We start from the raw sequence: 13,639 nt of genomic DNA, 5'->3' as shown, positions 1-13,639 counted from the left end.
TTATGAAGAAAAAAACATTAAAGAGCAGCTGTAGAGACTCCATGTTTGAACACACCTTAGAAAGCAAAACCTTATTTTGCAGATGGACCTTTTAGTAAAAGGTTACAGAAATAATTTTGAGGAGTTTGGGACTGCTTTGCTTTCCCCTCTTCAGAATTATATGCATTTGAGACTCTGGTAAACAGTATTTTACTCTTTCAGAAACTCACTCATTAGTAAACAGCATGTTTTTTATTCAGGATGACAGCAAAAAGCATCTCGTGGTGTCAGCAAGAATTCACAGGGGTGGCACCTGCAGCAGCAACCGCAGGAATTACAGGGTGACTCATCTTCCCCAAGGATTAACCTGGAGCTGTGCAGTTGCTCTGCTTCCCACTCCAAGTGCCTGAGCACAGCAATGCTAATTATTCCAGCTTTGTTAACTGTTTCTCCCGCTCCCAGCCAGAAGTTAAGCTCAGCTTACATCAGTTGCCACCTTGACAAACACAGAGTATATTGCTTTGGTGATGCAGAGGAAAACCTGCCCAGCAGACAGGCAGAGAAACAACAGCACTTGGGCATCTCCTGCCAGTGACAAAGGCACAGTGTGTTGAGGCACAAGTACCCAGGCCTAAAACACCTGTAAATACAGAGCTGATTGGAGCAGAAAGGGCATAAAAAACTACTTATGGAGTTATGCTGGCCAGTGGGAGAAGGGCACTTACATCAGTGTTCTTGGCATTTCAGTTCCATTGCCTCGTCCCAGATTTTAAAGACGTCAGACTCAGTGCTGATGGCAGCCTGATGAGTCTTCCCTATGCTGAATCCACTTCTTCTGTCATTAATCCGTTCTACAGGGGTACAAAACAGGAAGTTTAACAGCTTGGGTTATGTGAGCTGAGGCCCAGCTGCTTTGAGGATGAAATGTAAGCCCTTATTGACACAACAACCACTCCAGGTCTGCACAGAGCAGCACCAACAGGTAAAGCACCAGTGCAACACCTTCTGTTGAACACTCCTCCCTGCTGCTAGTTACAGACACGTCATTTCCTAGAGAAATAAGGTTTTAGATCTGGATAAAATGCAGCACTTTGGTTTTTAAAAAATATTTGTAGGAGAAACAGATGCAGGGCCTTTTCAGTGCTTTAAAGCAGCGTAACTCTATGCAGACACAGCCTCATAACAGCAGCCCATCAGTGACCACAAGCACGTTGTATCCATAACTACGGCATGTTTGTGCCATTCCTGGGTGGCAGAAAGACAGAAAGTTCCACTAACAACTGTTTTTCATCAATGGGGACTGGTTTAGAGAGCATGAACCTGATTTTCAGGAGCCCCCAGGACACTATTCCACTTCCCTTACAGGGCTACAGACCAATTTTGTAGAAGGAATAATTCCAAATGTTGGATCACCTCTACCACAACTGGTTTTCTATTCTATTTGAAAAGGAGGTTTTGGATTAGAGGTGTAGAATATGGATAAAGCTTGTTTAAGATCACAACCTGCTTGTACTCCGAATCTGAGAGGCTTTCAACTTCAAATATTGCGATTGTCCACATTCACAAACATTACACACAAGTTCTATAACACACTCAGTAAAACAAAAAGGTTCCTCAGCAAACCCACTTTGCTAACACTGCCACAAGCTACGCTACACAGGGAGCTCAGTGCTGCAAACGTGGGCTGACCCCAGCTCGCCCCTCCCAGCCTCCCTACTCCCTCACACCTAGGAGGCCCTGCAGGATGTTTATGGGCAGGGGGAAGACGATGGTGGAATTCTTCTCGGCAGCGATGGTGGTCAGGGTCTGCAGGTACCGGAGCTGCAGAGCAGCGGGAGACTCCGTGATCACCATGGACGCCTCCTTCAGGGCCCTGGACGCGTTCATCTCGCCCTCGGCCGCGATCACCTGGGGAGAAAAACGGGTCAAACTGAGCTCATCCTGCACAGGAGGAACGGGGAATGCAGGCTGATCTCAGCCCTAGGCAGGTGCCAGTCATTGCCCAGCGCTCTGGAAAGTGACCTGCCCTGGGCACGTGCTTTCACCAGGCACAAGCCGCTCCCGTTTGCTCTCCAGGCTCCAGTGCCTGGTATTCTCCCATCCAGAATGCAGGATCACAAAAGCTGGCATCCAGTCTTGAGAATGCAGTACGAGTATTTATGCTGTCTTCAAAAGCTTTTGTGCTTCTTCCAGCACTGCCTCTCAAAACCAGAGGCACCCCCCACAGATAGCTGAAAATGCTTTCTCCCTCAAGCTGTACTTTTTTATATCTACAAGTGCTTGAGAGGGAATGGTGTATTTCTTACTTGGGAAAAACCAAATCCAGCCCCCAGACTGATGTCATTACCTTGGCTCTTGCCTCCCGGGCAGCCTCTGCTTCCGCAGCCATGGCTCTCTGCAGCTGGACAGGTAACTTCACATCCTTGATCTCCACACGTTCCACCTTAATGCCCCAATCATCTGTTGCCTCATCAAGTGTGGCCTACAGAAGGCAGGACAGCTAAGTGAGGCCACACACCTGGCTCAGACTAATGCCCAAATTTGAAGAATGACCAATAAACCAAATGAATTCTCTTCAAATTCTCAGACTTTCAGGGCTTTAGTATATTTGTAGTATGATTTGACAGCTATAAGAGCACAACTGTTTTAAAGTAACAAAAGCCCCCAGAGCTTGATTAATGTATTGAAGGAATTCTGTGGCACACTTTCCTTCAATAGTGAAGGACTGACAAGGATCCAGGGAAGCCATCCTCTCCTGTATCCCTCATTCCCACGTGTCTGGCACACACTGGCCCTTAGTGCTTTAGTCCCTCATTCTTATTTTACAGAGTGCCCTCCCAAGAGATCTTGCCAGGGCTTTGCCTACAGCTCCAAATCACAAGTGATCGCTTAGAGATAAAATAAATCCCCGCCTTTAAGTCCATGGGATTGCTGCTTTACCTGCTGTTTGATGGATTGCTCCAAGATGCTCCTACCTGCATGCTGTGTGCAATTTCCTCACGGTCAGAGAGGATCTCGGAGAGGTTTTTGGTGCCCAGGACATTCCTCAGGGTGGTCTGTGCTAGGAGCCGGGTGGCTGAGTCGGCGTTGGTGATGTTTGCCACGGCCAGGGTGGCGTTCTGCACCCTGTAATAAACCACTCCATCCACGTTAATTGTCACTGAGTCCTTGGTCAGGATCTGAAAAGCAGTGGGGAAAGTACAGAATATTCCATAAATACAAGGTTAATTATTAGGACAATCATGTATTTGTTTTACTATACCAAGTCCTGGTTTCCCACTGCCTTGAAAACAAAAGTCCTTATACACATATGCAGCATGTGAATGTGCCCCAGCGTTCACAAACCTCCCAGTACAGCTCTGCAAAGCTGAGACTAAATATGGGATTAGAAACTTCTCAGTGAAAAGCACATTCCATTCACTTTGCCCTAATGTTATTTTTAACCCACTTCCTCGGATTCACAGAGGGATCTGCAAGTCATACCAGTGACAGGAAAAAGAGAAAAGGCAGAAATAATACTCTGAAATTCATTTTCACCTGAGAAGGTTTAACCAATGATTCTGGCAAGGAATCACACCCAGGCAGGTCCCCTTTCTGCTGCCTTTCAGTGAGGTTTCACCAGGGCTGGGTGAGGCAGCCTGACAGCAGGGCTGTGGGGACTGTGCTGCAGAACTGCAGCGTCTGGGACAGGAGGGTGGCGCTGCACAGGGGAGCTCAGAGAACCAGAGAACCTTGTTCCATGGTACACAATTACCTTCAAGATTTACCTGTCCTGTCCCTTCCCAAACTAGCTCTTTTAGCGGGCTTTTCATAACACAAAAGCTAAAGAATGAACAGCATGCACAGAAATCATGTTGAACAAATAGAAATTGATTTCTGCCTCTATGTAAGGAACACAAACAAACCTAAATCCATAAGTGTAATTTAATCAAGTCAAAAGAAAAACTGGATTACTGATGGCCTCACTAATGGTACATCAGCAGCTGCAAGCACATTCTGCCTGCCAGTGATTAGGTTTCTCCCAATTACCCTTTAGAGTGTACCAGGACAGCTGCCATTTGTCTCAATCTACAACTAACCATGAGCAACAAACCCACGAGCAGATCTGACAGGAAACAGATGCACCACACAGGTTACGCTGAGCATCTCTGTGTCACAAAATGCACCTGATACATGAGTGATACAGTTATAACCATCAGATACAATTGTTCACTAACTTATTTTTAGAGGGACCTTTGGGTTTTATTCTTTTGTTATCCATCGAGTTGGCAGCACTGAGTTCAGCTGGCTTAATGCTCTGGAGACATTCTGCTACAAAGTTAGGATGTCCAAGGAAAATCAGACTAGAAATCAAAGTCCTTTTTTTGTTCTTTAGGAGTGGCAGCACCTTCATCATGCTCCTGTGCAGGGCAGGGCACAGGAGCCACGTGCACACAAACCCAGTGAAGGGAGCTGACCACTCATTCCCCCAGCTGCTATAAATAGCATTTGATGTATATACCAATTTCATCCCATTACTGGAGCCAGTTTATACATGTAGATAAATTGGCACGGGACAGATCCCTGCTGCGCCTGGGAATCTTCCAGATTTCACTGAAGCAATTAGGGAACGTTGTATGAAGCCCAGCAGCCTTCAGTCCAAACCCCTCCCATTTCAGCTCTCAGGCAGTATTCAATTATCTCATTTGGTCCTCAGAGCATCATCTGTTTTCTTTCAGTGCTCTTCCCTTACTGGATGACATTTATGGGATATATGTATTCTTCACAATACTCTGCACCTGCACAAGGAATCTGTATTCAAACTGCACGTTACCCAATACTGAGAAAGGAGAAGGAAAAGCAAAGTACACAAAGTACAAAAATTCTGCAAGGACCTTAGTAGATGCAAAGGCAAATGCAAACTCACCTCCTGAGGAGGGATATCAAAAGAGATGGTTCTCATATCAACTTTGATGAAGCTGTCGGTGCAAGGCAGGACAAAAAACAAACCTGTGCCAAAAAATCCATTCAAGAAAATGTGAAAATGGGTCATTAGAGCAGACAAAACTTGTTACTGCAATAAGCTGAAATCCAGCTGTTGTGGCTGTGCAGCTCTTTGTGAGGAGCTCAGCAGCACAACACTTGTTAGTGGCTTCCAAACCAAGGTAAGATTTTCAAAAATGCATGCTGAGAAGTTTCAATTTATCTGGGTATCACTTACTTAGAGATTTTTAACATTTGGAAATAAAACAGCCCCAGAACTATTAACAACTACTTTTAAAAATGTTCCCCACATCGTTACTTGTGGGGCCTAATTCTGGCAAGTATCAATCTCCTGCCTTCTGTTCTGAGCTTCTTCAGCTTTACAGCAATGTGGACCATTGCAAAGCCTGGGTGAAAATGAAGGAAGAAGCCATTGCCCCTTTCTGTCACTTTGAGCAACAGGAGCAACAGCTGAAAATAACATTCTTCCAGATATCAGAGTTTCTAATATACAAAGACAAGTTCTCAAAACTGTCAAATACTCTACTGGCTTCTGCTACTTTTGAAGGATATCAAGGCTCTCAGACTCATTTGGTTTAACTGATACATCAAACTTCTTTTTTCAAATAACCCATTTGATGCCATTGTTCCTCCCTTTACATGTAGTGCTTTTGATTCTGCCTGCAGATCATACATTAACAACGGAGAGCTGGGTAGAATTAAGTTTGCTGTCTTCTCAATCCCGAGTACAAATCAGAACTTTATGAGCTGGAAGACACCCACGAGGCTCATAAATTCCTGTTGTAGCACATCCTCTTACTGGAAGTTACAGAATTCTTGAGAAATCCATTTGCCACTTTAGTGCAATGTCTCTACACCGTTATTGTTTTGCTGATGACTAATTGTAACAAATTGCTGTCCAGGACATACCTGGTCCCTTTGCTCCCCCTTTCAGGATGCGTCCAAGTCGGAAGATGATGGCTCGCTCGTATTCCTTGATAATCTGGAACAGATTGTTGGATGTCATGCACGGGTTTTCCAGAAGTCACATGATGGATTCCAAATTATGTACACACCAGGCTAGGGCAGTCTTGAGTCTCAAATTTAATACACATTTCTCTACTGGCTGCTTTTGAGAATTTTAGCTAAAACTTTATTGTCAAAAAGCAAAAGGAAAAACATCAGGACAATAGTCCACAAGAAATATTCCTCAGACTCTCAACAGGATGGCACCTGGGCAGGTCCAGGCACCATCAGGAATATCCTGGCAACAACACAACAAAGTGCAGCATTTGTGACCCAGCAGGGATTTTTCCAGCTCCAATTCTAATGCCACATCAGCCAAGCCAGGAGGAAATGACTCCTCCTGTCTGGAAACTGCAAACATCAACCTCAGAGTGATCACAGACAACGCTGTGTCTTCAAGTGTGTCCCATGCAGCCACATCTATGTACATAATTACAGATTTCTATTTACATGCTTCATATTTAGATGTGTGATATACAGGGAGAAATCTTTAAAAAATAAAGTATCAGTTCTCTTAGAGTAGTTATGGGCTCTTGCAATTATTCTGATCCTTCAAATGAGCTTATTTACTAATGACAACTGGGCAGATGTAGTGAAGACATCAATGCAGAAATTATTTTGACCAAATATTGTAATATCACTTTTATTTTTGGTTTGAAGATGAATGCACTGCAGTGCTGGGGTCTGCTATAGCTCAAGAAAGAACAGAGCTAGATTAATTTGTGTTTAGAACACGTAAATCCAATTGAGAACAATAACAGCCACTCTGCATGCATTGCTGAAAGGTTTAACCCAAATTAGCAGGGAACGACTTTACCTTTATGCACATCCATATTGATATAGGAAATGTAAGAACAGTGAAAATAAGCGAGGTGATCACCAGGATCCATCCACACACACCGAGGCCAGGATCGGCATCATCTGCAAAAGAGCAGAAATTGTCACTTTTTTAAACCAAGAGTGCCTATTAAAGTGCCTAAATTGAATATTTATGTTGAATGTTCCTTGAAATAAGTCACTGTTAGCACTACTCCTCTGGCCAAATGCATTAGGTTTAGATCAGAAATCAAATTAAAAGCCAAATTATGCTTTGATTTTCACTGGTCTCTAAGTTGTGCAAGACAGCTGAGGGCAGAATGCTGTCCAAGCAGCATTTATGCAGAAGTGTACCAACACTGAAGTTTCAATTCCCAAATGCCTTTCTCTCCCCCAAGTTCTTCTAGCAGAGTAACTCACAGGCAGCAGTGGAAATCGTGTTCCTCTGTTTCTGACAAGTCAGAGGAACTTCATGTAAGGAGTGGAACACTAATACCCCCCAGCCTGCCAGCTCTGGGGCAGCATCTTTGCAACTTGAGTTCTGTTCTAGCTGTAACAGGTGCACATCTAAGGAAACCACGATTCTCAGACCCGTTGAATCTGGGAAGTTGGATAAGATGAGGTACAAGATTAGCTGGACATGAAATAAAACCTCCATACAGAATTTCTTGGCCAGAAACTCCTCATGCCTTATTTCTCTGTCAGTGGAAGACACCAGCTGAAGGTAACTCTGGGATCAAGTAACAAGCTGGTGGTTTCAAAAGCTACCCAGCTAAAGCCTTGACAAAATGTGGGCTGGGAGGCATTCACAGAGCTACAGGAAGTTTCTTATCCTGCCAGCTAAGACTCCTAACGGGCTGCCAGGAGCCTGCTGCCAAGCAGGGATGTCCCAGAGCGACACCCAGCACTCACAAATGTCCCCTTCCCACCCAGCACTCACAAATGTCCCCTTCCTACTCTGGAGATTCGGAATTTCACGTAGAAGTCACACCTCAAATGATGTCAAATTTCAAGATTGAGCAAAGAGGATGCTTTATTTAGCACCAATGTGTTGTTTATTCACAATACAAGAAGGGAGAGAGATGCTGTCTTGTGGAAAATGCCGTGAGATTCAAGAAACATGCCTGACATTTGAGGGATGAGCTAGTTCTGCAGCTCCTGGAGGTGATCCCCATCCCTGCCCACCCCACAGGCTGAAAACAAAGCCTTGACCTCGCACTAAGTGCTGGCTGACAGTATCCCTAAATCTGCCACTGGAATCTTCTCCTGAGCTAAAAGGCAGGCGAGCCCCCACCTTGGATTTATAGCCTGCTGTGGTGGGCAAGTCTAAGCAGGCAATAAAATAAATGCAAATGTTCTTGAGCAACCTCTTGAAGAAATAAACCACAAGGAGAAAGACTATTAACAATATAATAAAACTTAATTGAATCAGCCTTCAATGCCTTTAAGGCTGACTGGAACAGTTACCATTACTTTAGCAAGAAATTATCACTTGGACCATCAAACTGTATTAAGAATTTATAATACACACTTAGTGCTGGAGGCTAAGATGGAAGGGGAAAGTTCTCGTTACAGCTTGAGGTGTGGCACATGGTTCATTTGTGATTTATTTCCTTCTGCAAAGTCTCCACAATCCAAACAAGCGCACCCCTGTCAAACAGCAAAAATGTGCCCTGACTGAAAATGACACGCCAATTTGAAAGCGAACTACATGTCTTCACAGAGCATTTCACATGGGAAAACCCCAAAATTACGACATCCAATAACCAAAACTACGTCTAATGCCACTTAGTCCCTATTTTATTGTGATCACATGAGAGCTGCAGGAGAAACCACGTCAGCAGCATGTTCAGGAAAGGCTCGCAGAGACAAGATTGGCACCGACTGACTGTGGTGAGGTATCAATAACTAACACAGTGACACATGAAATGCAGATCCTCTCCAAAGATACCAGAGCCAGGATGTGCCACTGGGCACCAGGCCCAAAGAGATCCATAGTTATTAATACAACAACTCAAATTACCCAGCCAAAGGCTTTGTACACAAAGCAATCTTATAAATACATTTCCTTCTCTGGTTGCAAATGAGAATAAAATAAAATAAAATAAAATAATAAATCAGGACTCTTCCGTTGCCTGTTTCTGAACAATGGAAGTAACAGGAAAACATTCCAGCTTCCAGTGAGTGAACCTGTCAGTTGTGCTATCTCAGTGCATCATCTCCAAAATGTCCTGACCCAGTCACACACCAACACCTCCTAACTGGAAGGCCAGAACCCACGGCAATAACAATACCAAGAAGTAAAACTTTAGTACAACTCATTGCCCCACCCGAGGACTTCTACCACTTCCTCCATTCACACCTAGATAGGGTGTGGCTGTGGGGAAAAGCCACAGTCGTGTCAAAAAAGCAATCCCTAAGTTCTCCTTATTCTCCTTTACTGGTGCAGCGTCCCAGAGATTCCTTCTGTTGACTCTGCTCGTCATTATTTCCATAGTTGTGCCCTTAGTGATCCGAGTAACTGCACAGGAAAGGAAACCACAGAAACCCACCCGAGTTACACCACCGGCGTGGTGGCAGCTCGTGGTGATGCTCCGACACGTTCCCGAGGGCAGTGTGAACACCTGCCGGGAATCACCACCTGCGGCCACGTTACCCGAAGGGGCAGCGGGGTCAGCCCCCCGTTAACCGGCGCCGGGGGCTCAGCAGCCCCCCGTTAACCGGGGCTCAGCATGCCCCGTTATCCGAGTCTGGGGGCTCAGCATGCCCCGTTAGCCGGGTCAGCGGATTCAGCAGCCCCCGTTAGCCGGGGCTGGGGGCTCAGTATGCCCCCGTTAGCCGGGGCTGGGGGCTCAGTATGCCCCCGTTAGCCGGGGCTGGGGGCTCAGCATGCCCCCGTTAGCCGGGGCTGGGGGCTCAGCATGCCCCCGTTAGCCGGGGCTGGGGGCTCAGCAAGCCCCGTTAGCCGGGGTTGGGGGCTCAGTATGCCCCGTTAGCCGGGTCAGCGGATTCAGCAGCCCCCGTTAGCCGGGGCTGGGGGCTCAGCAGCTTCCGTTAGCCGAGGCTGGGGGCTCAGCATGCCCCCGTTAGCCGGGGCTGGGGGCTCAGCATGCCCCGTTAGCCGGGTCAGCGGATTCAGCAGCCCCCGTTAGCCGGGGCTGGGGTCGCCCCGGGGCCGCCGGTGACCCCTCGGCAGCCGGGGCTCAGGGAAGCGCAGGCTGCCCGGGAAGCGAAGCAGCTCCTCGCTCCTCCCGCGGGCTTAACTTTGGTGAAGCATCTTCAAACTTACCTCCGCGACTCAATGAAGCGACAATTAAAACCGAAACAAAAAAGCGGAGAGAGAGAGAGAGAGAGACGAAGGCGCCCCGCGAGGAGCGGCCGCTGCGGGGCCGTCTGGGGACAGCCCCTGCCCGCTCCCCCTGCGGCCGTTACCTTGAGGCCGCCGGGACTTGGACGGGTACCCCGCTTCGTGGTCTGCCATGGTCCCCGAGTCCCCTCCGAGCCGCCTCTGCGTTGCCCCCACAGCCAGCAGCAGCAGCAGCAGCAGCAGCAGCAGCAGCAGCAGCAGCAGCACCGCCGCCCTCACGGCCGTCCCGCCGCCGCTCCCTCAGCGCCGCCTCAACGCCGCCGCCACGCGCCCGCCCCGCCCGCGCGCTCCGCCCGCGTGGGGCCGCGCGCGCCCCGCCCCCGCCGCCAGGGGGCGCCACTGCCGCTGGGGGCGTGAGGGAGCGGCCCCGGAGCGGGCATTGAGCGGCCATGGAGCGGCCATGGAGAGGCCCCGGAGCGGGCATGGAGCGGCCCCGGAGCGGCCATGGAGCGGCTCCGGAGCGGCCATGGAGCGGGCATGGAGCGGGCATGGAGCGGCCATGGAGCGGGCATGGAGCGGCCATGGAGCGGCCCCGGAGCGGGCATGGAGCGGCCATGGAGAGGCCCCGGAGCGGCCATGGAGCGGCCATGGAGCGGCCCCGGAGCGGCCATGGAGCGCCCATGGAGCGGGCATGGAGCGGCCCCGGAGCGGCCATGGAGCAGCGCCCGGCTCGGGGCAGCGCAGGGGAAGCGGCTGCAGGGCGGCCCAGGGCAGGGAGGACAGGGAAGGCACGGACTGAGCGACCGGGCCCGGCGGGCAGCCATCGCCTGAGGTGAGTGAGCCCCGGGCGTCGCCTCCTGAGGGGAGCCGCGAGGAAAGTTCCAGCTGTCCCGGCCTCGTGTGTCGTTTAATGTTCTGTGAGGTTTTATTGCTTTTCTTTCCACACCCTCTTACTCTCACGGGAAGAGTTGGGATCTTTTATCCCTTTTGGAAGAGGCCACAGTAACGATTTCTGCTGGTTTCGTTCAAGGTCCATCCACAGAGATAAAGTCTGTCCAAAAGTACATCATACACACACAGGCATTGCACACCAGATTGTAAACCAGATTGTTAAATTTGACAAGCGTTCCAATTGAATTCTACATTATTGTGAGTTATGAAGTCCATAGATAATTCCTGGCTATTTTTTAACCTTTATTTCTCCATGGGCTATTGATAATTAGTGGGCACGTGCAAACGTGCATGTGTCACATTACACTGCATACTGAGTACAATTGCTTCTTCTTCATGAAACACATTGCAGCCTATGAACAAAAATGGTATTAGACTACTAAAATAGATTTACTTTCAGTGTTGATGTTATTCTGTGTTAAACTCTTCCTTGGAAGAGCCTACAAGGACAGCCTTTATGTTGTCCATTACGTACCAGAGGAGCAAAGATCTTGGTTTGGTAGCACAATTGGTTGAGGCAGAGGTAGGAGTGGAGCTGAATGCTAAATGTAGTTGTGGTTCTTGATGTCTCCAAGTGACAAGAGCAGCCCTGGAGAACAACCAGCACTTTCTCCAGTGAGTGTAAGACCCCTCCTGAGCACACTGCCTATTGCTGCTGTGAACTCCTCCTGCCACGCTTGTGCCAGTTGATCTCAGACTGATCCAGATGAGCAGTACATGAAACTAAAGACTAAACCTGGCTCGAGATCCCCGAGTGACCTTTCGAAAGCCCTTCTGTCCATTATCTTTACTCATATGTTTGCTATTAATACATTTACACGTGCTGACACCTGCTGTTCCCATATCAGGAATTCCAAATAACCTTTTTGTCCTGTTGTCTACAACTTTGTGAGTTTACCTATGCTCTGTGTGTAACACATGGGGCTAATTTTTCGCATAGGTGAAAGGAAGGGAGAACCTGTGAGCTGTCTAAATGAGAGCTGATAGGTAATCATTCTATACTCAAGTTGTCACCTGCGGGCAACTCGCAAATGCCACGAAGAAATTTACAATGCAATGTGATATTTGACCATGGGCTGTAAATATCACGATGCTGTAACTGAATGAGAATCTGTGAGATTCCATGGGCTGGTTGACCTTAGGATCTTCTGGCAATTAGGCTGGTTTAGAGTGCATCAGCGTCGATAAGGAAGGAAGGATGTGCTGGAAATGGGAGGGACAGGCTCTGTGGAAAGAGCAGATAAGCTGTGAGGAACCCCTGTCCTCCACAGCAAATCTGCCACCAGAAAGATCTGAGCTGGTACCAGTAATAAGATAATGGTTCTATGATTCTATAGAAAATTTATACAAATTGCTCATTAAGAGATGTGCAGCATGGGTTTACCTTGTTTCAGCAAGGAAGAGGAAGCACCTATTCATTTCCCCTCTCTAAAGTAAAAAATAAGCAATTAAGACCTTTCTCCTCCATAAGCTGGGAGCCCTGGTTCAGCAGCACGCTGTGTAGTGATGTGCAAATTTATGTTGGCTTTTTACTTAAAGAAGAGGAAACTTCTCTCTAATTGTAGATGGGCCTGCATTCCATTAATTTTATTCTGTGTCTGTTTGCCCGGAGAGTTGGACAAGCCCCTGGTGGGGTGGGCAAGGACACCGCTGTCCTGTGGGGCATTGCTGCCATCTGCTGCCATCAGGGTGCTCTTCCACAGGGCATTTCTAGGGCATTGACCAGCGGCAGAGCTTCCCTTCCCCTTCCTCCCCCCTTCCCTTTTCCCTCTCCTCTCCTTCATTAAATAATAACATGGCAATATCTTCTCTCCTAATTTTTGCTTTGATAACTGAAGGAAATTAAGAACTTGATTTCTGCCTACCTAGAAGAAAACAGTGGACTTGCAGATTGATTTATTAATCTCTAGGTCTTATGAAGAGGAACATTTCATTGGATTTTGACTTTATTAATTCCATAAGTCAGTGTCATTTCAAAGACAGGAGTTCTGGCAGCAGAAACTCCTTGGTACTGCTGTGTAGTGAAGCCTGGTTTATTTAACCTTTCCTTGAATTCCGGTGTGTCTGGTGAGGAGTTAATTAGAGTCCTCACCACCAACACAAATCAGGTGTGCTGAGGTGCATCGGCAGACACCGAAGGCAATGCTGTACACTCGGGATATTTATTCACCAGGTGTGCCTAATCAGTGGGATTTTTCTGTAGTGTACCAAGCTGCCGTTAGATGTCAGCAGGGCATTGAGCACAGCCTCTGCTGACGGCCGCGTTTGAAGCTTGTATTGAGTGCATGGATTTTTGTCACCTCAGTGGTTTTTTTAAACACAGTAAATTGTAGTCCTCAAGGATTATGGAATAATAGCAAAGGCTGTTCCTGAAACTGTAGTTGATTCTTGCCTTAAAAAGTAGCTGGTGTGGAATATTTGGTTTCATAATTATGTTTGGAGCTGGCTTATTACACTGCATTTTATGTGAAACTTCAATTTTACTCATGCTCTTCTAAACACATGAAGTGCTGTGTGCTGTGAGCTTCCCACAGGGATTAGCCATGGCAGTGTGGTGGTGAGGTGTGGTGGTGTACCTTATTTTAGTGTGCTTTTCCC

General features: G+C 47.5%; 1 protein-coding gene across 2 annotated transcripts; it reads right to left on the bottom strand.

Moving 5' to 3' along the window:
• Positions 1–489: 489 nt before the first annotated feature.
• STOM (stomatin) lies at positions 490–10,291 on the bottom strand. 2 transcript variants are annotated; one of them, XM_068211003.1, is made up of 9 exons: positions 10,216–10,291; positions 6,785–6,888; positions 5,872–5,944; positions 4,886–4,968; positions 2,955–3,158; positions 2,327–2,461; positions 1,707–1,887; positions 705–830; positions 490–619 (listed from the first exon to the last, which is right to left on the bottom strand). In XM_068211003.1, the coding sequence occupies exons 1-8, from the start codon at positions 10,262–10,264 to the stop codon at positions 706–708; spliced, it is 954 nt and encodes a 317-aa protein (XP_068067104.1). In that variant the 5' UTR covers positions 10,265–10,291; the 3' UTR covers positions 490–619; position 705. The 2 variants fall into 2 exon arrangements, with proteins under 2 accessions (XP_068067104.1, XP_068067103.1); XM_068211002.1 differs by lacking the exon at positions 490–619 and having other exon boundaries at positions 621–830.
• Between the last annotated feature and the right edge of the window lie 3,348 nt (positions 10,292–13,639).

Source organism: Anomalospiza imberbis, chromosome 21, assembly GCF_031753505.1.
Source record: "Anomalospiza imberbis isolate Cuckoo-Finch-1a 21T00152 chromosome 21, ASM3175350v1, whole genome shotgun sequence".
NCBI classification, from domain to species: Eukaryota; Metazoa; Chordata; class Aves; order Passeriformes; family Viduidae; genus Anomalospiza; species Anomalospiza imberbis.
Note: the sequence above shows the minus strand (reverse complement) of the source record. Positions and strands in the feature narration are given on the sequence as shown.

What these genes read in the sequence shown, in the direction of transcription:
- STOM (XM_068211003.1), bottom strand. Translation starts at nt 10,264, where the DNA reads ATGGCAGACCACGAAGCGGGGTACCCGTCCAAGTCCCGGCGGCCTCAA. An exon ending in AGGGGGAGCAAAGGGACCAG is followed by an intron (nt 4,969 to 5,871) that starts GTATGTCCTGGA and finishes TTTTTGGCACAG; the next exon opens with GTTTGTTTTTTGTCCTGCCT. An exon ending in AAATTGCACACAGCATGCAG is followed by an intron (nt 2,462 to 2,954) that starts GTAGGAGCATCT and finishes TGCCTTCTGTAG; the next exon opens with GCCACACTTGATGAGGCAAC.